Source organism: Saccostrea echinata, unplaced genomic scaffold (assembly GCF_033153115.1).
Source record: "Saccostrea echinata isolate AGI-Se365-2 ecotype Australia unplaced genomic scaffold, CSIRO_AGI_Sech_v1 ptg000028l, whole genome shotgun sequence".
In the NCBI taxonomy this organism is placed as follows: Eukaryota; Metazoa; Mollusca; class Bivalvia; order Ostreida; family Ostreidae; genus Saccostrea; species Saccostrea echinata.
In genome coordinates, this window is record NW_026889777.1 from 9,704,220 (window position 1) to 9,731,539 (window position 27,320).

General features: G+C 33.5%; 1 protein-coding gene across 1 annotated transcript; it reads left to right on the top strand.

Moving 5' to 3' along the window:
- Positions 1–844: 844 nt before the first annotated feature.
- Positions 845–27,065, top strand: LOC133194111 (inactive cell surface hyaluronidase CEMIP2-like). The gene is made up of 24 exons (XM_061330084.1): positions 845–1,036; positions 4,122–4,341; positions 4,626–4,783; positions 4,870–5,050; positions 5,384–5,563; positions 5,728–5,949; positions 6,092–6,196; positions 6,402–6,538; positions 10,103–10,175; positions 10,634–10,752; positions 13,700–13,833; positions 15,437–15,506; positions 15,870–16,007; positions 16,632–16,761; positions 18,172–18,235; positions 19,270–19,305; positions 19,845–19,979; positions 21,009–21,189; positions 22,565–22,780; positions 22,898–23,097; positions 24,383–24,550; positions 24,711–24,879; positions 25,110–25,178; positions 26,970–27,065. The coding sequence occupies exons 1-24, from the start codon at positions 896–898 to the stop codon at positions 26,997–26,999; spliced, it is 3,276 nt and encodes a 1,091-aa protein (XP_061186068.1). The 5' UTR covers positions 845–895; the 3' UTR covers positions 27,000–27,065.
- Positions 27,066–27,320: the final 255 nt, after the last annotated feature.

Below are 27,320 nucleotides of genomic sequence, written 5' to 3' on the forward strand. Positions count from 1 at the left end.
GTTTTTTCAACACTACTTCTATTAGACACGCCTTATGTAAGATTTTATTCTTGAGAGTATGATGTTGTGTAGGAAGTTTGACAAAATCTGATAAGCGGAAAAACAAATCTAAACATCTCAAGTCAGAGACAGCAAGGTGCCGGAGGCAAAGATCTATTGAAATAAGTTTGATTAAATAAGAGTTAACGGTTGAAATAGAATTTTCAATTATCATTGTCTGTAAGATTAAAAAAACTGAGAGAGAGAGAGAGAGAGAGAGAGAGAGAGAGAGAGAGAGAGTTAAATTATAATTTCAAATTGTTCATTTCAGGGATAAGAAAAATTCCTGTAATATGTTTTCCTGTGCATTTGTAATAATTAATATCTCGAAATTTGTCTTCTGACATAAACATGTAATTAGAAAAAAAATCTCTTGTTGGCAAAAATAAGAGAAAATTTCGAAATTACTTTTTTTTCATCTATTTCCAACACGTACAAGTGAAATCAGAGAATTTTATAAACACCTGCATGGTTAAACAACAACAACAACAAAATGGTGACGACAAAGGTTGAAAATGTTTACTAAAAAAATAAAATAGTTGTGTTTCATGTAAGAATTCCGTGTTTGATATCTGGACCTTGCATGAACTTTCTATCGTCACAACTTTATTAAAACAATGCTATAGGGTAGGTCTGTTTCGTTACTTGCGTGACAAGGTGTCGATTCGATACCCCTTCGTTCACGGCGCCCATTCACGGGTCAACAAGCACACGTAAAAGTATAAAGTTCCGTGAAAGCGAGAATTCACTTTCAAACGAAACGAACTTTTGCTAGTGAAATAAAGCTACGGGTCTAAGGCGCAGAGGACATCTTACAGGGAAAAAAGCTTATGAAAGAAGTCATTGCCAGCTAGTCATGGCGGTCAGCGAATTGTGTTTGTTTCTACTTGGGTTCTGCGGAATTGCTGCAGCGCAGATTAGTCCAAACTTTTGTCCGCACGAGCAACCTGATGTTGCGTACAAGGCTTGGTCTTCCGCGAGTAGCTGGTCAACAGGGGTGAGTATAATTTTTCAAATTAGCTGATAATGTGTTATGCATAAATTTTTGTTATATTAAACGTATAAGTAAATCAAAAGAATTTCATTCATCATTGTTTATCATTATGCATTACAGGAATATATTGGTTTGGAAATGATTTCATGAATATCAGAATATTAACAGATTGATTTCTTTCAATAATGATTTTGTTCTTGACGCTGAGAAAATAACATTGTATAAAGGAGTAAATATTAAGTTTATCTGTTTAGTTTTCAACGAAGGCCACCTGCCATTAACCCCCCCCCCCCCCAACCTCACCCCTTTCTGCGCAAAAATCTTCTTAGGCAACAAAGTATTAAACTCTTTCTGACTTACATTTTGGAGACAAATGGCAATAAAATGTTAAATTAATTAATCTTGGTCTAATAAGATATTAAAAATGATTGAATTGATTACAAATTGAATACTAAGCAGTAATTTTAATTTATTCCATTTTATATCAAAAGGGGTATCACTCCAATTGCATAAAAATACTACGGAGTTAAACATCTTTAGTGTGTGTTGTATAAAGGACCCTTAGATTTCGAAAGAACTCAAATGCCACGCCTATGCTCTTCCAACAAGAGGGCGAAACGAGCTCAGACAAAGTAACACTGTATAAATGAATATGCCGTCACGGAAGCTCAGTCGGTAGAGCGCTCGATCCGTAATCGGAAGGCCATGTACGGCCGCAACTGACCTAAGACGATAAAAAATAGGTAGTAACTGTTCCTTCACCAAGCGCTCGGCACTATGGAGTGAAAGTTGCGGGTCCTTCGGATGAGACCTTAAAAACCGAGGCCCCGTGTCACGGTAGGCGTTGGCACGATAAAGAACCCTCACTGCTCAATGACCGTGGGTGCCGAGTAAAGGTCAAAATTTGAAGTTCTTCACCGGTACATGGCGATGTCTCTATATGAGTGAAAAATTCTCGAACGGGTCTTAAAACAACATACAATCAATTAATCAATGTATAAAGAAATGTAGACACGAATGTTGATGTATTGCATTTCTTTTAAAAGCTGATTAAAGGAATTCAACTTTACATTCTAGATAAATTTGCAGGGGTGATCCGAAAAAAAATTATAAGAAAATGTTAATCATTGTATCAGTATATACTCTGCATCAAAAACGTTATGTTTATTTAAGAATGACTATCGGTATCGATTCTATAGGTCAAGGCACAGGGGTAACCCAATCTAGAAGTATGCGCGAAAGATCTTATTTTTGCTTTTACGATTGATTCTATTGACTCTATTGAGTTTTCTTATGACGCCTAGATTGTGTATCTGCCTATTAAGCGGAACCTATACCGGCCAAAGTTTGAAGGGTATGGAAATCTGGAAAACAACTTTCATGAAACTATGCCTGTCGCATATTTGAGGATCTATAAATTTAGAATAAAGACAAAGCTTTGAAATTTTAAGAACTGATAAAATACAACTTCCTTTCTCGATCTTTTCTAACAAGCTTTGATAACCTCCCCTGTTGCTCAGCGCAGGGAGTTCAACATCTCTAGTTTTGACCATTACGCATTTTTACGTGAAGGTTATGGAAAAGATATAAACAATGAACAGAACGATTTAAATTCAGATAATTTTTTTTTCATATAAATGTTAAGACTACAAAAAAATGGAAATGTATTGTTATATAAATAATGAACATTTTGTCAGGAGGAAAAACATTGGGGGGATACATCAATATTCCGAAGTACTGAAGCGTATTTTATAAGTTAAAATACTTTTAATTACATTTGTGTAAGTATAAGCAACGATTCCTCTCCGATTAAAATTTCACGTTATAATTTTTTTTTTCCTGCTGTTCAATCTGATAAATGAAACCTTATTTGATGGAATCTAACCACAAAGAATTCTTTGTACACCTCACTTACATTTTTGATTAATAAAGAAAACACCTGGCTATCAAACATTTTTTTTTCATCTCAATGGCTAAAGTTCAAGTGAATTTTGAAATTCAAAAATATAAAAACTAGATTTTAGTGACATTTAATTCACCCTGGCCGTTTAACAATATCGCTAGTCTTATTTATTTTTTGGTCAGTTGGGAAATGTAGTTTTATTTGTATAGGAAAAAATTTATTTCAAGAAATCTTTGATTACCCATTAAATGCGTAATGTATGTTATCTTGTCCAGCTATAAATGGAATCTTTTAAGGAAATTATTTTTATAACCATTCCATTGAAAATAAAATTAAGGACCACAACCTTTTAATCGTACATCCGCCCACAAGGATTCAAACAGTCTATATTATATTAAATATCGGGTGTATATAAACAGCTGTAATTGTAAGTTAATAGATTGTATTGCCTAAACAAGGTATAAACATGGATTTAATTTCAACATCGAGGTCTTTTTACTGATAATTTTATTAAAGATCATTTCAAAGACGATGACCTCTAACGATATGTGGAAGTAATTATAAATTAAAAACAATTTTAGACATTAAATTTTTAAATCATTCTCGCCAGATTCAATTCTTTCAACCATATATTCAGCACAACAGAGCTCGTGAATTTATTTTAAAACAGCAAAAGTTTTCCCCCTTTTGGACTATTTCTTTTGACCTTTCAGTGTATAGATAGGGAATCGAACCAACAATCTTCTATATATTTATGACATATACATTTAAAATGTACGAATTCTAAATTTGGTAGAGGACACACCTACCAATTCTCTCCTGTCCAAGTAAAGTATAATTAGCAGATGCCGATCCTCGATTTTCAGTTTGAGGAAGGGGTTCAAACTTTTTTCAAAATCAGTTAAATTGCAGAAGAAACTTATGATACATGTAATAAATAAATATGAGTTAAATAGCAAAATTTATCATGATTCTATTAATTCTAGCGGGAGAGGGTGCAAGATCCCCCCCCCCCCCACACACACACTGTATTGTATGTATACAATGTATGTATCTTCCAGAATGACATACATAGTTTGAATAAAACATTTTGTTCCGAAGATGAAAACTAATTTAGGGTCGAACTTATAATTATTTAATGAATTGAACACATACTAACGAATTTTTCCTTGTTTGTTTTAATAGAAAGTACCAGTTGCTACAGATGATGTAACGTTAGATGACGGGATCTACCTCCTTGATACGTCAGTCAACGTTAGAAGCATCACTGTTGGTAAGGACGCTACCCTTGTGTTTAAGGATGCCGACCTCACCGTCATGACTCGCTACATCCTGGTCCGAGGTGCGCTTTATATCGGCTCGGAAACGTGTGAACTGAAGAGCAACGTTGAGATTACTCTTTACGGTAAGTGTGAAAGTTACGGCAAATAGTAATTTTAAAAATATTTTAGAAAAAGTTTAGAAATATGATTGACGAGTTTGAAAATATTTTGGCAAAAAATTGTATGGTGTGGTTCAATAGTAAAAGCGCTGGTTGGTTGCACCGCGGTATTCATGGTGTTAGCGTAGGATAAGCACTTGAAGAAAAATATTACCTGTCGAAAAAAAAGCGTAACCCACGTCTACAAATCCTGGATGATGATTTTTATAGTATGAAAGGAAATTTTTATTTATCATCTACTTGTATAGGTGACAAAGGTGATGTTTCCATTCCTGGTTTTGGGGAGAAATTTATCGGTGTAGAGAGTGGCGGAGTTCTCCATCTTCACGGAAGTGACAAACTACCTTGGACCAAACTGACCCAGACCGTCAGGAAAGCTAAGGACGGAGAAATCTCCGATTTATATGTAAGTTTATCAAGATCCATACTTGTATACATGTAAAATATATCAGTTTTTTAGTTATTAAATTTTTTGCACTCTTGTATTTCAAGAATGACGATGGTGTGAAAAAAGCCCACTACCAAGGGATTGTAATGTACGTCTGGAACGCCACTTCCGGTCAGCTGGAGGAAGCGAAGGGTGTCTATGCCGCGGGTCGGTATACGATCACAAAAGCCGGAAACCAGTGCGAAGCTGACGAAGACGCCAAACAGTTCGAACAAACGCTTAAAGGTATTTTGAATATTTTAAAGCATCATTCATATTTAAAAAAATAACGGATCCATAAGTCACTTATTTTGTAATTTACATATAAAATGCCAACACATTGTATTAAAGTATCAGACAGTCTCATACGATTTTGTTATAATAAATTTTCATTGTATCTCAAGTCTTGATATATGTTTTATATTTCTCTCTTCAAAGCAAAATCAAATTGTCTGGCTTTATTGAAATTTTAATAGACACAATCATAATTTTCTGGTTAAAACCATGCATTGATCATGACTTTGGAACTTTATTTTGTTCTTTGTAAACATATTTAGGACAGATTTGTTTATCTTCTAGCTGTCCCCGACGGTAAAATTGTGGGACTGGCTTTAATACGTCACCTCCTTCACAGAGGTAATGTCAACTACGCCATGTTCTACGAGATCTTTGAAAACTTCGCCTTCGGAAAAGTGACGGGCAACAGTGGTTTACGGGATCTACGTCTTCACGACGCTTGGTCTTTTGTCATGAAGAAAGGTATAGATATCGATTTCCTATAGAAACAGCGTCTAATGTGATATAGGTACCTGGTATACAGGGATCAAAGACCACAAGGAATTTTTTAATTAAAGAATTACCTCTCAGTATGTTTGAAATGTACATTTTGTCTCATATTTAACTTACCTGTTGGTTTGGTTTAGGCGACACCAGTTCCTCCCAAGAGATGTTTTTGAAAGACGATAAAGTAGAACTGGAGAGAGCTGCCGAGCTATATCATTATGAAAACAACATTAAGTTCACCGTCAGAAGCTGGGTTCACACCATCCGCCGTGGTGCCTGCTACGCCCGAGGAAAGAGCGCCCAAGCTGATATTGCTGATCCGAAATTATCACTGACTAGTGACGTCACTTCCTGGAAAGATGGTAGGAATTTATAGATTTATCTTAACTATCCTTTACTCATTGTAGAGATTAAGATGTTCATTTGAATAAAACAAATTAAGCATTAAACTGGGAGATTCTGTTATAGACTTAGTAATGTAAAGCTTTTGGAATCTATTTCTAGGTGATGAAGTGGTCTTGCTGTCCACCGATTATGACCCTAAACAGGCTGAGGTGACCACTATTAAACAGTGTGCTGACTGCGGTTCGAGTGAAGCTAGAATCAATCGTAAGTTTAGAAAGAACTAAAAGTATTGGTTGGACAGAAATCTTAACTACTATAAGTTGAGAAAAACAAATACACAATATTTTTGACGTCATGGAGATATTAATTTTCATCCATGTGAGTACATGAGAAAATGAATCGAATTCCTATTTGTAAAGAATCATAGGGGAAATAATTGAAAATGGAAGTGTATTACTTTGGCTTACAGTTGAGCCCAGATTCACTCACTTTGGACAAATGGTTAATGGCGTCGATATGCGAGGAGAAGTTGCTTCACTCAGTCGCAATATAAAAATCCGAGGGGCCCCGGCTGCTAACAGCAAGACACTCGGTGGACATATCAAGGTATTTTTTTTAGATTCACCTTCTTCTGTTTTAATTTTAATTTTCGCTCAGGGTATATGCAATCCTGTTGAAAGTCCACACTATTAATTGATAACTTTTTTAGCTCACCTGAGCTGAAAGCTCAAGTGAGCTTTTCTGATCACCCGTTGTCCGTCGTCCGTCCGTCTGTCCGTCTGTCCGTCCGTCCGTCTGTAAACTTTTCACATTTTCAACTTCTTCTCAAGAACCACTGGGCCAATTTTAACCAAACTTGGTACAATGTACCCTTCGGTAAAGGGGAGTTTAAATTGTTAAAATAAAGGGCCAAGTCTCCTTACAAGGGGAGATAATCAAGAAAAGACAAAAATAGGGTGGGGTCATTAAAAAATCTTCTTCTCAAGAACCACTTGGCCAGAAAAACTTAAACTTATGTGGAAGCATCCTGGGATAGTGTAGATTCTAAACTGTTAAAATCATGACCCCCGGGGGTAGGGCGGGGCCACAATAGGGAATCCAAGTTTTACATTGAAATATATAGGAAAAAACTTTAAAAATCTTCTTCTCAAGAACCACTGAGCCAGAAAAGCTGAAACTTATGTGGAAGCATCCTGGGATAGTGTAGATTCTTAATTATTAAAATCATGACCCCCGGGGGTAGGGCGGGGCCACAATAGGGAAACATTGAAATATATAGGAAAAATCTTTAAAAATCTTCTCAAGAACCACTGGACCAGAAAAACTTAAACTTATGTGGAAGCATCCTGGGGTAGTGTAGATTCTAAATTGTTAAAATCATGACCCCCGGGGTAGGGCGGGGCCACAATAGGGAATCCAAGTTTTACATTGAAATATATAGGAAAAATCTTCTTCTCAAGAACCACTGGACCAGAAAAACTTAAACTTATGTGGAAGCATCCTGGGATAGTGTAGATTCTAAATTGTTCAAATCATGACCCCCGGGGGTAAGGCGGGGCCACAATAGGTATTACAAGGGGGGAAGTCTGGTAATGAACAGCATGGCCAAAGTTACTCAGGTGAGCGATGTGGCCCATGGGCCTCTTGTTTTAATTAATATTTTGTTAATTTTTATATCACTCCAGCCAATAAAGAATTAACTTTATTGTATTTTTTTTAACGAACAGTCTTAATTTTTTTTTTTTTAAAAAAAATCATAGATCTCATTAAATGCCATTTCCAAGTACATAATGGTATTTAATTATTTATCAAGAGAGAGAGAGAGAGCATAAGGGAGTAAAAAATATTCAAGCATTTAATTCTTAAGTTTCTTGTTAAAGGTGCTTGGACACAGATTTGAAGTTATTATTTCCTCAAATTTTCGGTATAATATCATGACTTATACTATATGTTTTTGTAGCATTTCACATGAGAATAAGATTAAAAAAAACTTATTTTATCTGGAAATTATTGAAACTACAAATTTCGGGACGCGTTTGATTGACACATCTATGCACTTTCACAAAGTAAACTTTATCCTTAATACTTAAGAAAAGTAGAAATTTTGTTGTGCATTAATGAAAAATATTAAACTATATCCAGAAAATAAAGAGTAGAAATGTGAGAAAGCAAAAACCAACTCACCAGTATTGTCAGTCCGTGCTCAGTGATGTGTGCAGAGTGTAACAAATTGAACACACCCGTGAAACGTAAACGGTTTTTGTAAACAGGGCACGAGCTCTGTTATTGTTAATGTTTACGTTTCATCGGGTGTGTTCAATTTCTTAAACTCTGCACACATCACTGAGCACGGACTGACAATACTGGTGAGTTGGTTTTGCTTTCTTACATTTCTACTCTGAATTTTCTGGATTATAGTTTGAATATATTTCATTAATACACAACAAAAATTTAACTTTTCTTAAGTATTAAGGATAAAGTTTGCCTTATGAAAGTGCTAGGATGTATCAATCAAACGCGTCCCGAAATTTGTGGTTTCAATAATTTCCAGATAAAATAAGTTTTTTATTTTATTTCCGTTTGAAATGCTATAGCAACATAAAAGTCATGATATTATACCGAAAACTTGAGAAAATATTAACTTCAAATTTGTGTCCAAGCACCTTTAAAGTCCCAATCTGTATTTTTTTTCTCCGTTTCGCTTTAAGATAAATTCGACTTTTTTCTTTACCATTGGAGGGTACGCTTTATGACTTTATGAAATGTACACCAGATACATAAACAACGACGTTTAAAATTGTAGAAGCTTTTAAATTGAATTCTCCAAAGTTACAAAAAGGCCTCTTAACAAGTCAAATAGACATTAATTTCTTTTTACAAAATAAGGTTTTAAATTAATTTTCACTGATAACAGGGACGTTAAATTGAATTGACCACTAAAAACATAAATAAATGAAAGCTTAATATATTATCGTTTATAACATCTCTGACGCATATTTTCTTTGAGGCCTCAATTGTGTGAACAATGACCTTGTATATATATATATATATATATATATATATATATATATATATATATATATATATATATATATATATATATATATATATATATATATATATCAGATATAAGCAATTTTAAATTGCCGATTGAGTACCCCAAAGCAATTTTGCTGTTAATTTCATACACAAAAATATTAAAGTTCCTCAAACTTCTGCTCACTCATATAAAATCTTTCCTTAAAGTTTCTGATTATGCAAAAGAAATCTAATTTATAATTAAAATACAAACATTTTCAACATATCTTGCTGGGGTAAAAATGACAAAAATGGCCTGTCAAAATGACAGTTTTATCAGGGAATAATAGTAATTGATCATGATACCAGTTAGAGTTATCTCTCTTATCAGAGGGTCAATGAACCTTAAAAAATGATAATAAAATGTCGCATGTAAACAAACATTTTTCATATGGATATCCCACATTTTGGGTAGCTATGTATTCTACTGTATTTTTAGCATACACAGTCACACATTTAAGAAGGATGGATCATGCAATTAAAAAAAAATTAAGAATTTTTTAAAATGTTTTTAGCTATTAAAAATCAAGAGAAAAACACTTTTAAAATCTGGCAAACCAGTGTTATGGAGATTTTCTCCGTACGATACCCTTCGAGCAGACTAAAACTGAAATGTTAACAAGTTTTCCATATTTTTCATTCTTTTTGGCTGCCAATATTTTTCTTCAAAAATATCCAGATATATAGACCTTTCAAAATCTTTCGACTAATAAGTAAATATGCTTCTTATATATTCAGGGTTGATCTGCTCTTGAATGACCTCTTAAACTTTCTTTTTTTTAAAGATTGGAGTCATTGTTTTCAAAACAAGTTTTCCCTATAAATATACGTACTTCGTATTCAATTCCTACAAAGCATTTAATCGCTGTTAGTTTATATTCACTACAGTAAAAATCACGTTACATTTACGTGAAACTGAATAATTATCTGCGATTCTGATGAATGCTCTGTCTTTAAATTGCATTAATAGCTGTCTCATTCATTGAATTAGAATTATGACGTACTTACGGGATACCTTGTATAAATAGATAGTACCAGGTCTTTTCTTGCAGTATTTCAACTAAATATAGAAGTTCTATCTGGATTTTGTAGGTCTTGAAGGGTTTCAAAGAAGCTCAGGTGGAGAATGTAGAGCTGGTCAACATGGGGCAGTTAGATAGTCTAGGTAAGGACGTGAAGACTTCCTGTTTACAGCTAGAACATGTCTAGTTAAAATCATGAACATTTATGGGTAACAACATGAATATTCAGTTGACAGTAAACAACATAAACAGTTAACAATATGAACTTTAACAATTAGTAACATGAACAGTGATGAACATTAACAACTAACAACATAAACAGTTTACAACTTGAACTTTAATAGTTAACAACAACAATAACAGTTAATAACACACTCGTTATCAGTGAACAACATGAACATAAACTGCATGAGATTCTGCAGTTGACAGCATGAACATATTTGCAGTTAATAATTCAATTTTCAACTATACATGAACATTTATGTACATGTATGCATAGTTAAATGGTAAGAAATGGTAAGAATACAAATATACGAATGTATATGTGCTGTTGTATCTTTATAAGATATATGTGTATGCATTTATCTTGCTACCTACACAGGAAATTATCCATTCCATTGGCATATGTGTGGTGACGTCACAAACTCTTACATCCGGGGTAGTGTTATCCGGGACTCCAACGCACGTTGTGTAACAGTTCATGGCACCAATGGGGCTGTGGTAAGTGTATTGTAATATAAATGCACAGAAAAATAGTGATAAGCTAATTAATAATAAAAAAAAAATGTCATTTAATATGAGGACAATAGTTAGGTCATGCACAGTGTACGATTAGCTTACATCCTACATTAATACCAATTGGTAGTTTTTCAAAATATTATCTTTTAGAAACATAGTACCATCGTTTGTTCTTAAATAAAAAAAAAATCCGCATACATTAGCAGGATTTGCTATAATCTAAACTAGATATAATTGCATGTGTACACCAGGGTTCTGTCTTGGGGCCACTTTTATTTCTTTTATTTTACTTTTATTTCTTATGTTGCTGTAAATATATTATCGAGGTGTAGATAAATGTTTGCTGATGACATTTCGCTTTAAAAATCTTCATACAATATATTAGAAATTGAATACAAGTTAAACCAACATTTACACATTTTGGAATTATAGTCAAACAGGTGGCTTCGAAAATTCAACTCATCTAAAACAAAAGTGTTTTTTACAAGGTAAAATATTTCTGTTATGCCTAAATTATTTTTTTCTAAAGGCTACAGACTTGAGTGTGTTCTAGTCCATGGTCACTTAGGTCTATTAATGTCACAAAACCTTAGATGGCCTGAATATATTAATGGTATTGTAAAAAGTTCTTATAAAAATCTTGGGCATTTGAAGAAAAAACTTAAGTTTAAAATGAATGCGAAAAACCTTTCCAAATTGCATACTACATCTGTTAGACCCGTATTTGAATGCGCTTCATCTGGGATGGCTGCTCTATTCAGGATGCTGAAAAGCTTGAAAAAGTGCAGCTAGTTGCCTCTAGAATTGTCATAGGTCTTCCAATTTTTGTGTCTACAGAAACACTGTACTCTGAAATTTGTTGGAAAAGTTCAAAATCCAGACGCTATATCGCAAAAAATTACTACCATGTTTAAAATTCACAATGGGGGCGTTCATAAATATTTGAGTGATATTATAAAATACCCGTAATAAAGAATACATGTAGAGTTTATTTTTCAAGATGACGATTAGAATTATTAGAAAGGACTTTCGTACCAGATGTTGTAAAGCAGTGGGACGTACTAAAAGGAGAAGTAAGAGAAGCCATCTCTATCAATTCATTCTGTAAAATTTAAGAACAAATGTCAGATATCCACTAACAATCTTTCTATTTGGTATACGCTACACAAAACATAATCCATACTGACTGAGACTTCACTGCTGATCTATACAAACTCAATATTATCAATCAAAGTCCTTTTTTGTTTTTTCATGTGTATACCAGATGTATACCATTTATTTATCTACTTTTATTTTTATTTATTTATTTATATTTTTTTTTTTTGCTCGTAGAAATTATCTAAATGCTCGAAATCATCTTTTTTTTTAATCGCCTGTTTATGGATGATTTATTGGTCACTGTTGATACAAATCTTTTATATCTGGGTGATGTAAATTTGCCTATTCAGTTTAATTATACATTTTTGCTGTTGTCCATAAATTCATTAATAAAACCTGTTAATTTCTGTGGTATCTTACAGAGTTTCACCTGTAAATTTTACAATTTAATGAATTTTTTTCAATTCTAAAAGAGGAACCAATAAGTTGCACGAACTTGTTTCCAATCCTTTTGATTAATTCAATGAAATACATTTAAAATAAAACACAGAATGATTTAAATAAAATGTAATTTTTAAAAACGGCGAATGGACAGTATGTGTTAGAATGAGCATAAATAGGTAAGCAGAAAAAACATGTCTGATTAGAAGTATGACCCCAACTGAAATCATCCAAATGTATCGTCCATTCAGGCATAAATCAGTCTTAACTTATATGTCCTTTACGGTCGATAATTTTCTTTAGATATCTGATAAACCTTGAATAATGTCATTTACGTAACCTAAGGACATTTGAAGTCGTGACCGACAGTTAAAAGACGGACGTCATTACAAATCATTTAATTATTTGATAACAAATGAAACATAATTAATGACGTCCAACTCATTGTATGAATAATCATTCAACCATGATTGTTATATATACAACAAATACACTCTACGGATTGTGAGCAATTAAATAAGATGGCCTATAGGTCTGTATTTTACCTTACGTTTATTTATCTTGATGAAATAAGGTTCAGTATCCTTTATTATTTTGTAATAACACCTATTGCTTATTTATTTAGGAAAAATGTTAATAGAGGGAACCCCCTTTAAATCAGCAAGTTTGGTGTGGAAAGAATTCTTCAATTCAGAAGCTCAAGTTCTCAGCTTTATGTTACAATTTTAGAAGCTGAATATTTGATGAATGAATTATGGCGGACAGACGGGTTCGATCGCCGGAAGCCAGATAGCTCAGTTGGTAGAACACCTGACTATTGCTTCAAGGGGCCCGGGTTCGAATCTTGGTCTGGTCCGTCGCATTTTTCTCCCTCGCTGTTTATGCTTACAGAATACATGAATTAATCAATGATGAATTTCTTCACCTCACATATGATCTCTTCGTGCCCGCTTGCACAAAAGGCACCTGTGATGAATTTACTTATAGTATACAGATTATTTGTCTGAGAATATTAAACTTTCAACGCTTAAATAGTATGAAGCACATTACAGACAAAATACATTTGGAAAACAATGAAAGTAAAGAAGAAAAGTGTTGAGGAAATGAAAGTAAAGGGGGAAAAGTGTTGAATGAAATAAAGGGAAAGGGTGTTGGGAAAGGAAAGTACATGGATAAAGTGTTGTAGAAATGAACAAAGTAAAGGGGAAAAGTAATGGAAAATGAAATGAAAGTGAAAAAATTAAAAATGTTGAAGAAATGAAAGTAAAGTGGTGAAGAAAATGAAAGTAAAGTGGTGAAGTGGTGAACAAATGAAAGTAAAGTGGTGAAGTGGTTAACAAATGAAAATAAAGTGGAACTGTGCTAATATTTCATTGTCACTGTTTTAAAGGTGGATAACAATGTCTGCTTTAATGCTGTGGGACACGGCTATTTCCTGGAGGAAGGCGGAGAAGTCAATACAGTATTAAATGGAAACCTAGGGGCTGGAAATACCCGAACAGATAAACTCACCAAAACAGACGGGTACGTAATTCTTTCGTACTATTGGGACAAGTAGATATGATGCACCATCGTCCATTTCAGATATATTAAATATGGTTTGCTTCATACAAGAAACCTATTATTTCAATCTTTTCAAATTTTCATTAACTACCAGTAGAGTTTTGACACATCAGTGCATGCAATGATGTAGTTACATGTAGGAGCCTAACCTTGCATTCGGTTTACTTGTTCTTTTTGTTTTTCTTTTTCAAAACATCCTTGTTCGTTTTGAATTGATCATAAAAGCTTAACTTCACAATCAGATAAATAGTGTTTATCATGTATAAATCCAAGCACAATTTGTATTGCAAACTCTGTGAATTATGAACATACTTCTATAGCATTGGAACTGTACACCCCGCCGATGTACTGTACAGCAGGTTAAAATCGCGGTCGGAAAAGATCGCGATTTGTTCAACTTGCAGCAAATCGCGGTCGTTTGAATTCGCGGAAATGAAAAATTATACAAAAACTTTTTCCGCACTGCAAGTATTTTCCTTGCATATTGTGTCGATTCTGAACCCGATTAAATAGATTGAAACACCGTTCTGATCCCGATTGGAAGACAAAATGTACGATTTACACTGTTATGCATTCATATAAATTTTCTTCTTTCTTTCTCTTGTTTTCTTTCTTTCTTTTTGTTAAATATTTTTGAAATACATATGAGTCTATACGCGAGTGTTTTATTTAAGTGATTTCCAGTCGTATCCCAAACAATGGCAAACATGTATATATATATATATATATATATATATATATATATATATATATATATATATATATATATATATATATATATATATATATATATATATATATATATATAAAGAAGCCCTTTGGCAGGTGTTTGTTCATGAATAGGTATCTTTTGAGTAGAGTACTGAGTAGTATTTACTGCAGGTCTTTTTAATCCCTCTGAATCTAAATCAGTTGTCAGTACCGATAGTCAAAATGTTGAACTGTTAATAAAATTGAATTAATGTGTAACAGTGTTGTCTTTACTACGTAAGTGCCTTGATTAAAGATAATAAGACTGAGTGATATGCATGGGTGAATTCTAACAATACATGTTTTATAGATAATTACATGGCACCTCTACAGGGTGGCAGAATTAAATGTTAGTTTTAGATGTTTATTTATCAATTAAGCTTTTAAAAAACAACAACTACTTGTTAGTGATTGATCCGTACACCCTCATAATAAGGAAGACAGTCTACATCTCTGCTATATTAATTACTGCTTTTTATGTTGACAAGGAAACGTAAATAGAGTCTAATCGTAAATCTAATCACAAATATCGGTAATATTTCAATTTATCCTTATCAATTTTTGAAGAATTATTCATTGTATGTTGAATTCGCGGAATTTTTATTTCCGCGAATATAGCGAATATTATCTCCGCGAGTTAATTTCCTGCTGTACAGTATTGAAGACCATCTCATTTACAGAAAGAGAGAGTATCAACACGCTGTTTAAAAAACTTTTTTTTTTAAATTCCAAAGTTTCAAACATCTATAAAATTTAACAAAAATAGCAGAGGATTTAAAATGTTTATCAAAATGAACTTTTAACTTATTTGTAGAATGCCGTCAACCTTCTGGATTACGAATCCCAAAACAACTTTGACAAATAATGTAGCAGGCGGAAGTGACGTACGTTCTCAATTAAAAGATAGTGTTTGTTTATAGTCCTTAAGAATTTTAGATATATCACCCTACAGACATATCAACTGTAAATTTCACCAAGTATTTTAAGTCTCTAATGAAATTTGGAATAAATGACTCTGGGCAAAGAAGAGTCAATTAGATTTTAAGGAGACTAAAAACCACAGATGCATTTTTATTAATTCTGTAAAATTTAAATGGATAGTTTAACACACAATCAGGAAAGTAGTTTTTATACTAAAAATATATCTGCGTTGTTTTGTGCTCTCTGAGTGCCTGTTCCCTCTGGTTATCAAGTCTTCACTCTTGGCGTGTTTGCTGCGATCATTTTCTATTCGTATTTATTTTCAGTATGCTGGAATCTGGTACGTATTTCCTGATGAACCCATCGGAGTCTCATACGGGGTCGTTAAAACAATGCAGAAAGACGAGGCCAAACGAACACCTATAAAAGAGTTCACCAATAATGTCGTCCACTCCAATCGTGTGGTAATTAGAGTGCATCAATCATAAAATATCTTTTTTGATGTCTTTAATTCTATTTTTGGAGGGAGGTGATAAGTCTAATAGGCGTTTATACAAGAATTTCCATTTGCTCACATAGACTTATCGTACCTATAAAAAGATTTATTCCTTTATTCGCATTTTTGCTTAAGGATCATTTTGGCACAAATTGAAATCATTGGGTAGATTCTTCCACAAAGAATACCGTAAGTATATGTATATATGAGAAGAAATTTCCGTTTTTTCTTCTTCAAAACGAGCCCCAACACCTACACTTCATGACGCAATTTTTCATCAAGCAAACCAAGCGACGCACTTGCAGAAAAAGATTAATAATCCATGTTATTCATAATTAGTACCTACGTGAAAGACACAAAAAAGGCTACAACTTTGTCGGACTGTCGGAGGATAGTCTGATATTTTTTTTTTTTTACTCTATTGGCTTTTCATAGAGAATAGTATGAAAATACAAATAACTGTTAATCCAGAATGTTAATGAAACTGTCAGTAATTTTTTTATTCAGGGGAATTTCGTTGTTAATTGAACACCCTTTGGCATTTCATTAAGAGACATGTCCTATAATCTGTGTGATTATACTCTCGTCCTAGGCTGGACTGTTCTTTGATAGACGCCTAAATAATAACACGTCCTTTGGATGGGGGACAAAATATACCCCCCTGAGTGACCCACTGGATGAGAAGTCCGCTCCTCAGACTGCAGTCTTTAACAGATTGACGGGTAAGATTTTTTTTATTTTCTTAAAAACAGAATGGCAATAATATACAAACATTACCCTGTAGTGAACCATAGAGTCAAGCGTTTTAATTGTATACGTGTAGGAGAGGCCGCAATAAAGGTCAAAGGTCAATGTTAATCTTACTCTGAAGAAAAGAAAGGCCACAATAAATCTTACATGTAGACATCTCAATGATATTTATGACAATGAAACTTAAATCGTGGTCCATGGGGTTAAATTGGATCCACAATAGGATTAAATACTCTTAAAAATAATATATATCTAAAAATTTTAAATATAATTAAATAATTATATGTAAATGTGCTCAACAAGCCTTTATTTTATAAAAGCTGAAATCGTGGAATTTATAGAGGATAATTATTCAATGTTTTGTAGATGAATATGGAATTTATTTCACGAGTGGGACAGGATTTTTTGATATTTTCACGAGTGCGAAGCACGAGTGAATATGTAAAAAAAAAATCCTGTCTCACGAGTGAAATAAATTCCATATTCATCTACAAAACATTGAATTTTCTGTTAATTACATTTTCTTTGATTTTCCCTTTGCCTCTGTCTTTTCTTAACACAGTGTCATAGGCTTGACGTCATAGTTGAGCTGTTGAAACGTCATAGCTTAGAAGTTGTGTGATTGAACATTACATAGCATGGATTTTAGCAACATATTTGGGAAGAAATTTGCAGTTTTAGCTCTATCAAGATGGTTAGTTACTAGCTCTATCTTATGGCAGGCCAGAAATTATCTTTTACTTACTTTGATATCCTTTCACACTGTGAGAGAATATCATTTTTGGTATCCTTTCACACTGTGAGAGAACATCACTTTTATTCAATGAATAAATCACAGTATTTCACTGTTGAAAATGTAATAAAATAATGTAAACTTACTCGTATAAGCGGTAGTCATAATACTCGTGTTAGCGGTAGTCATATTTTTGCGACCTTTATGCTGCCTCTCCGATAATATATGATTGGAATTTAAACCTGTCATTTTTAAGACTTGTGCACTAAGTTGTGATTGCGATAATCAGTTGAAGAGGAAGATTGCTCTAACTTTTGAATGCGATAATTTATGTACCATTGAAACAGTAAGTTGTTATGAAAAGTGTATTCATTTATAAAATATTTGTCAGATTGGTTAGGAGAAACAGGCGAGTGGTATGGTCCTTGGGTCTTTACTTTTAGAAATTCTGTTCTGATTAAGAATAACAGTGCATTACGTATTCAAGGGTGGAGTAAGATAGGGACATTTTTGTGCTATTACTGCCATAGTTATGTCAGAATCTAAAGCCTTTTCCGTACTAGTATCTTATTGAATAGACCAGTAAAACAGTAATGACTTCATGTTTATGGTAATTACAATTCAAGATTATGGGTGTTCAATCTTTCAGGTTACAAGAACGAGATGTTTAATGGTTGGTTTGACGCTTCAAATATTCACGTGACACAGTCCTCGTGAGTATTTATAATAGATAAGTCAATAACTTTTTTAAATACAATTATGGACTCTTTTGTGGTGAATGTGGTTTTTGTCATATACAATTTCTAAAACAAGGCAAGCTATTGACAAACAAGTTGCTCAAACAAAAATATCAACAGTTTCGTTTAAAGTCATCATTTCATAAGTTCTATGGTCGATACAATGACCTTCTTAGCAAATACAATCTATCATTAACTCGAATGCTGCTGACTGACGTTTTTCATATTAATTGTTAGGCCATAGCTGATTTTGAAATGTTGATATGACACAGTCATGTATATGTACAGTGTATGTACATTATCAAATATGACACTTCAGTATATCTAAACTATATGTCAAATAACAGAAGTTGAAATTTAAGTTGGGTTAATTAACAAATAATGTTTAATAGAGTTACAGCAGAATTAACTACAAGTAAGATCTATCAGGATCTATCTGGATTATTTAGCTATTCATATATTTGCTGTTATATGCTTATCCTATGCAGGGGGAATTTTCGAGATCAGCGATGCGTACGTTTCTATTTAAAGAAATTTTGACCATGACCCAAATTTAAAACAATAAACTGGAAAACTGAAATTACATGTAGTTCAAAATTTCAAATTAGTATAACTTTTGAAATAAATTTTAAAATAAAGCAAAATTTTCATCTTGTGTTTGTATGTATTCAGTTTTATTTTTACAAACTTGCAAGGTTAAAAAGTATTAAGATACTTTGACTTTAGTCTATCCAGAATGTGAATATCCAGATTGTTGTGTCAAAATTGAATAACATGTTATTAAACAGCGGTTCCCAAAAATATCGCATGGAAGGTAAAGCGAACTGATTAATGGTGCTCGTATGACTGCTGCACCACTGAATACAGATTGAATTCTAATAGATTTTTTATTGTCTTAACATCACTCAAACAATGAATTAATTTCTACATTTTAGTCATCAATTTCTGATGTACCATCTAAATATGCAGGGTTTTAATTTATTATATATTTACCATGATTTACTTTTCAGGTTCTCTGACAGTTTGATGTCACTCGCCGTGAGAAGGTATGTCCACCTAAGTTGTTTTAACAATTACATCAAAATTTGATATACGAGGGTGAGCAAAATGGTGGCATATGTGTATGAAAGCCGGAGTGGCTACTTTAAACAAGAATAAACACCTCAATTTGAACTCTTTAAGTTATTGAACACGAACTTTCTGATCACCCCTTGTAGTCTTGAAAATTTAATTGGAGCATACGGCGGGTGTGACTGGTGGGCAGGGGGTGCTCACTCCTCCACGGCACCTGATCCCACCTCTGATGTTTTTGGAGGTCTGCGTTTGCTCTGCTCCCGAATTGTATTGTTTTAATGGACTTTGAACTTGAATACTGTTCGTTATCTTCATATTTCAAAGAATATGAAAGTCAACGTTATACCATGTCTGAGTGTATCTGCTCGTCTTATTCAGATGCCTAATCGCCGCTAATATCTATTAATTAATAAAGACCGGTTTAATACATGAATTTTGTTAATACAGGATTTTTTAACAACTAAAAATCAACACATTTGAACTATACCAATGTGTTTCCCCTCCTATACAGGAGCGGCAATGGACCCGATTGCTTGGTTACCAACAGTGTGTTTATGGGGGAATCCATCAATATTGGAGAACCGTCAGTTATCAGAGGAAATGGCATGGTGAAGACATATCCCCGGGCTGTACCACTAAGAATGGCGTAAGAATACATTTATTTACTTACGTAGTTAATGTTGTCCAATCGGACGATTTTTAGTAACCGGTTACTCGCTTACTTTTCCGATCGAGTACCTGGTTACTCGGATGATTTTTCGTTACAGTTAAAGATTTGAGAATTTTTCATTTTGAGCATCAGAGAAGCGAACTGCTTGCATGATTATAAAGAGTAGTGAGCCTTCTGGATATATTTAGATTTAAAGTTCATGCCCGAGGTTTAGATGATATATTGTACATACGTAATTCCTTTGAAAATCAACTTTATACATAGACATTTAGCTGTCCCCAAGGTTTTGGTTTCAGGGTAGGGCTAACTTGATATATCATGAATGTATTATATCTTTAGACATCTTTGCTCCTTGGAAACTTCCTGCAATATGACAATACAGAGTTCTACACTAAATCGTAAAATTAGATTGATTGATTGGTTGATTGACAAGTATGTTTTTACGTCCCGTTCAAGAATTTTTATACTCGTACAGAGACCGTCAGACATCACCATATGCCGATGAAGGGATTCAAATTTACTCGACACTCAGGGCCATTGAGCAGTGAGGGTTCTTTATCGTGCCAACGCCTACCGCGACACGGGGCCTCGGTTTTAAGGTTTCATCCAAAAAACCCGCAACTTTCACTTTAAAGTGCCGAGTGCTTGGCGAAGGAACAGTTACTACCTATTTTTTATCGACTTAGGTCAGTCGCCGCCGTGATTCGAACACTCGACCTTCCGATCACGGAGCGAGCCAATCTCGGTTAGAAGTGAGTTATTCATATACCGCAATCTGATTAAAATCAGATCTTTGTTACGCTCTGAAATTCTGATGGTCGCAGATTTCGGAGCGTAACAAAGATCTGATTTTAATCAGATTCTCATATACCGAGAAACTTCACTCTAGTAACCGTCAAAGGTCCTTTAATGCCTCTTGTTATCAAAAGCTACATTCACTCTATAAGATGATTTTTTTCTTGATGTAGTTAAATGAAAATAATTATTTCCGGATATTTTTTTCAGAAACCAGCCCCGACAAGGCTTCGTGTTCTATGATAGAGCAGTCAGTTTGGAAGATTCTTGGTTTGGTAATTATGCCAGTACAGCTGATTATAACGCCGGGGCCATCGGTTTTCAGAGGAACAACATGCATCTGTCGGCACATGGGGCATATACAAAAGGGCTTCAATGGGGATTTAATGACGTAAGAAGAAAATGTAACCAACTGTGGCATTTGGATATTAGAATGTCTTAAGGATTATCATTGAATAATTGTCTGTTAATAAGATTTAGTGGGAATAGATAACCTGTCAATTGATTGATTGATTGATTGTTGTTTAACATCCCGTTTAACCCGTCAGTGTTTCAGGGTGAGTCCTAACCTTTTCTCTGTTTCTATACAAGCATGGACAAACTGGTCTTTTATAATCATTATATTGCAGAACAGATTCTGCTAGGATGGTTGTTGGAGCTTCTGGCTGCACCATCCTGGTTCCTTTTGAAACAGAGAACCTCCGCTTCTGGCTTAGATGTTGTTCTATTTCTATGTCTAGCATGTCGGAAAGAATCCTTGACTTAAATACTTTAATACAATACAAGCATAAAAAAAATAATAAATAATTGAAAGTGGTCTAGTATTTGGGGGGAAAAAATATGTTTATGTTACGTAACGATCTTGGGGGACAATGGCTGCATAGTTCTAAAAAAAATCTTTGGCTAATTAGGAAAAAGATTTATTACATTAATGTTTTACTATATAAAAGTCACCGGCATGTTTAATATCAGGAATCGCTTAAAAATTAATCGGAGACACACAGTTTGGTTAAATATGCAATGACGATTTGTAGTCATGAGGTAGATATAGTAAACCAACTATTATTCGTGTCATCTTTTATTCGCGATTCGGCAGTTTTAAATCAATCCAGGACGACAAATTTTCGCGACCTAGGAAAATTCTCTACAAATACACAGCAAAATAAATGGTTCGCGGCGATAAATATTTCGCGAATTAAAGAAGGTCGCGAAACTCGGAGATATTTATCGCACGCCAATAAAAGCTGGTTTACAGTAGCTCATGCCGACTTGTTTTATTTTTGTTTTGCAGTATTTTGTCCTCTACCCACTGCTTCTATGATTCAGTCTTTCCCTAGGACTACCTGGATGTTTCAATAGAATTCAAAATAAGTTTTAAAAAAATGAAGATGTTAATTTCATCTATCGAAAAAAAAAAAGACAATTAATGTGCAAGACAAAACTATTCAGAACAACACCCTAAAGGAGGACAAAGGAAGATAATTTTTTCTTTTAGTTAGAAGTTATAGGCTAAAGCCTTCTGTAAATATTTTTTTATATGTTTACATGTACTACTAAGAAAAACAAAGCACAATTTACGAAAGACCTTTCAATAAATTTATTTTATGAGTCTTGGTAGCAAGCCAGCTGATCAAAAATATTTCAAAAAACGACGTTTTCCTCCTAATCATAATCAATTTTAAAAAATAACTCCGACTCTTACATGTATGTATACGTAGCTTTTTGAGGGTTTGATTGTTCGACATTATCATTGAATTAATTTGTAGGCCTCTGAAGGAAATCGTGTGTTTGACGGGAATTCCACCGACCTTGGTTTTACGGCGTTAGACGGAGATGACATAGCCGTCTTTAAGGATGTTGATGGGTCAACCACAGGAACTAAAGGCAGTTTCGTAGTTAAACCATTACCGTTCCACATGACTGAACAGTGTGAGGAAATTGATAGCTGGAAAATGGCTATTTGTCCACATGCATATGGCCAAGTGCGTATTAGTATATCTTTTTTATTTTTCTTTCATTCATGTTGTCCTTTATCCCTTTGGGATTATTCTAATGTACTTTTATCCAAACGAAGCGTATTTTGAAACTACCCATTTCAGGTTAGAGCCAATTTTGAAGGAAAAGTAACTGACGAGATTACAGTCACGCGAGATGATGACCCCGACGACCCAGTGACGGCAGACAGAAGGTCATATGCTCCATTCCTGACAATACTAGGAGGGTCTCATAGTTATCTTGTTCGCTCCAACGCTAATAAAGCTCCTGGCTGGTGGAGATTTGAGTTCCTTGGCTTGTCAAGGTAAATTATTACAATTAAAAAGAATAAACTTTAACCATTTGATGGTCTGGCATTAAAATTTCTATCTATAATACCCTACACAAAACTACAAGTAATAAATAATGATTTCGTTTGGAATGTATTAAATTACATTCAATTCTTTTATTCTTTTATCAAACTCCTGCCTCACTCCTTCATTAAAAAAATCCTACTGTCGATCTACTTATTACATGTACTTAATCCAAGTTTTCCGAGTTGCATACTCCATTTCGTAGTCAATCAGATTGTGTGATGCATGATAATCAAGTATACAATTCTGCCGAATGTTTACGTTGTGTCAGAACCTATTGACATAGGTTTTTTTATATTGATTGACTGTGAACATTTGTAGAAAGTACATGTATGAGTACTTCAAAGAACCAGGGTGCATTTGATTTGGGTTCAGCAGGAATCTGGGCGCACTTAATAAGTGAAAATTCCATTGATCCATCACTTGATATTTTAGCATTCTATTGATATATCTTGTTTCTTAGATATAGAAAAGTAAAACACTCTCTTGATTTTATGTATTGATTTTTCTGGATGAGTCATTTGGTAGAAAAACTCGTATAATTTACATTTGTAAATATGTTTTCTATAAATTTGTAATTTCTGAGTCATGTCTTAATGAATTTTTCATCATGACATGAGTGTGTTATAACTAAAAGAAGCGAGCATACAGTTCTAAAAAATGGAGAGAATACCCAAACACCAAAAAAGGATTTTTTTAAAAAACAAATAAATTGTGTAAATTCGCTGTTTTATTTTCGTTCAAAAACCAAAAATAGAAAGAAACGACGGTATTTAAAAAAGAAAAATTTTAAAGCAAGTCTTTTGGCATTTTGACTGCATTTATTGGTTTAATAAAATGTCTTTAAAAATGAAATTTTGATTGTGTTACACCGAGAGCGAAGATACATATACACACTATATAATTCTTGCCATCCACTAAAATTTTAATGCATCTTGTATTTAACTATATCCAGTTCTCTTACAGCTGTTTATTATTTTGTGAATTGATACCATGGCACAGTAACTGTTAAGAAAAGCTGACTTTAATATTACCGTTTTTGACATATTTCAATGTAATGCTACATTTTCCTATGTGCGTAAGCTTTGTTAAGTTTATCCAGCTGTGGTCAGCAGACTACATGTAAACCGTCTCCTTGACTGGACATATAAACTATGGATGATTCTTACATACTAGTCCTTCAGATTATGTGCCAACCTTTCTTTCTTATTGTTTAGATTTTGTGTTCTGTTATAGTTCAAATTATGCATCTTTGGCTGTTTGTATCCCACGTCAATCTACAGTGAGGCCAGCCATGTATAATCTAAAGACTGAAAAATGGGAAAGAGGTGTACCAGTGTCCACGTTTGAAGACTTCCAGAAAGGGACGTCATTCAAAGACTATTTTGTTGACACAGAAGTAGGGTTTGTATTTTGTTTAGTGTCTTTGCGATATGGATCGTAGTCATGGCTGTGGAAATTTGGAACGTGGTCTCTTGTTTGTCACAATCGCAGAGCTCAAATTACTATGCATATGAATTTTACACTTTAAATAAATATTCATAAGTATTCTTGTTTTATTCAGAGCTATATTTCTCAAAGCCATGCATATCCGTGAGCAGTTGGATGTTGACCGGGGGAACTGCTTAGACAACAAGTGCCCGTTTGTGCACTTTTCCAATAAAGATGGCGACAGGACAGATATGGACTGTACTGACCGATTCTATGCCAAATACAAAAAAGACAAAGTCCTAGTGAGTATTTTTTCATTGCCATTGATGTACACAACATGTGACATATATGACATATAATTTATTTCAAAATCTAGTAATGATGGCATACATGTATAGGAAAAGCCAGTGCATTTGACTATTTTATATACTGTTGAAAAAATGAATTAGTACTGTCATTATGCTATTAAAAAACCAAAATATTTCAAATGATAAATTTCTGAATAAAATTAATGGACTTGTTTATTTTTCAGCCTTCACGTAAAAAGAGACAAGCTGCAAGCACTGATAAATTTCCCGCCACACAAAGCGCTCCGCCATCAGTAAGTTTGGCGCTCACTGAAGTCAAAAATATAAATAAACTTTCATTTGTCTTAAGCGAATGTTTATATATTGGAAATAAGTTAAAAATTTCTGTAGAAGAAGCTAAAATATTGCGACAGTACATTTCTTTCTAAAGCATTTTGTCGCTGAAAATCTCTGTAGATAAAAATTGTAAACATTGATTTTAAGTACATTTTGGGCAACAAGACTTTTCCCTAACTTGGTACCGTAAATCATAATAATTCAATGCAATAATATTTTGATTGATGAAAACCTGAATAACAACTTCTATCAGAAATATTTTTACTTATTATGATTGTATCAACACAAACCATTGGGAAGCCGATGACCATCCATGCTAAAGCTTATACTTAAATGTAATCAAATTAATTTTTCAAATTAAAAGCTAAATTTTAAAAAATGAGACAATAAAGATACAGTTAAGGATATACATTGCAAACTCATCAGTGGCAGTTTTTATCCATCTTGTGTCAATCATTCCATGTAGAGAAGGAATCGAATTCCACTTTTTAAAATGTTTGAATTTTAGGAGAACTAACAATTAATGTAAAACGTTTATTAATATGGTGTTTGTCCAGCTTTTCTATGCTACGTTTAGAGGCAACACATATCTATACATGAGGTTAAAGGTCAGTCTGAAGGAGTTATTGGGGATTCTTCAAATAAAATGTGTTTGTGATTTTTTTTCAAACTTTGGAATAAATACTGCACCTTGTTTACTGATTATCATGACATTGTGCATGTACTTATTGGTGAGGAAATCTAGGTATGCCTGTCCTTAGAGAAACTTAAAAAATCCAAATAAAATGCTTTCAAATTGCATAGAATTTCAAGTTCAGATACAACTACGGGTGATCTTTTTCAGAAGTAATTGAACTTTGGGGTGGAGGGTGGGCATAGGTTTTTGGTCAAGTAATGTTTTATTCCGAAAGTCTCTCTGAAAAAAATAGTACATTGAAAATATGTTGAAATAAAGATTGATTTAGAATAGTAAGGGTTAAAAACATCTTTGCAAGGGAGAGTATCAGGGTTAGCAATCACGATACATTAAGTTCTTCCGAACTTCTTTGAATCTACTAAATATTTTTTTAAACAATTTTTTTTTTGTCAACATTTGAAATTTCAATTGATTTAATTTTCTGTATGTAACTAACTGGCATAAAACCTGAAGAAAATATTTTACAGTAAACATATGAAAATATATCTAAATTAATATACTCTGAAATTGGAAAATCTCATTCTTGAACGGGTAGCTGTTATACAATTATACAAGGGAAAAAACGAACGCAGTCTTTATTGTCTTCGATCTGCCTGAAGTGTACTCTGTGAGATTGCTTCCAGCTTAATCTACCGTATATTTGCTGAAAATCATAGATTATTTTCTTAAAGCAATATGAGCTGCATTTTTGAGAATTTTATTTTGCTGTTAAAATGTGGTTTATGATAAATCAGTATGTAACTTAAATCTTTATGATCAATTAGACTAAAATAAAGTATTAAATTGTTTCAGAAGAAAAATTTCTGTACAATGGAATGTATAGTATTACATAAGAAATCAATATTGTACAGGACAACAATAGCGTAATTTTGCTTCAGTCAGAGCTTGAAATTAGTTCTTTCATCGCTAATATAAAAATAAAAGTTCATAAAGTTTCTTTTTTACTGTCGTTGAAAAAGTTAATTGCAAATATTGCAACAAAAGTTTTCGACATCAAAGTTGCAGCTCATATTGCTTTAAATTTTCTATCAAATAATTTTCCTTTTTTCAGAACTGGGGAGCCGGATCTACAGCGCCCTAAATTCCTGACAAGCCCAATGCTAATTGTTAAACGATCTAAAATAATAAATGATTTTATTTATGTGTATATTTTTTTTTCTTTTCTATATGTTGAAGGGTCGTATAAATTCGACCAAGCTATTGACATACATTGCGATTCTGTGTTCTGGAGAAAAGAAACTACAGTAGTGGGGTATTATTTGAACCTATACTCCCTCATGATAATATCAATCACACTAGTAAATTTCTATGACGTGTTTTCGCCTTTCCCTTCTTATGCCTCGCCAGGAATATGGCCGGGACATATAGTGTTTGTCATATCCGTTCTTCCGTCACAGTTGGT

What these genes read in the sequence shown, in the direction of transcription:
- LOC133194111 (XM_061330084.1), top strand. Translation starts at nt 896, where the DNA reads ATGGCGGTCAGCGAATTGTGTTTGTTTCTACTTGGGTTCTGCGGAATT. An exon ending in CGAGTAGCTGGTCAACAGGG is followed by an intron (nt 1,037 to 4,121) that starts GTGAGTATAATT and finishes TTGTTTTAATAG; the next exon opens with AAAGTACCAGTTGCTACAGA. An exon ending in CACTCGGTGGACATATCAAG is followed by an intron (nt 6,539 to 10,102) that starts GTATTTTTTTTA and finishes TGGATTTTGTAG; the next exon opens with GTCTTGAAGGGTTTCAAAGA.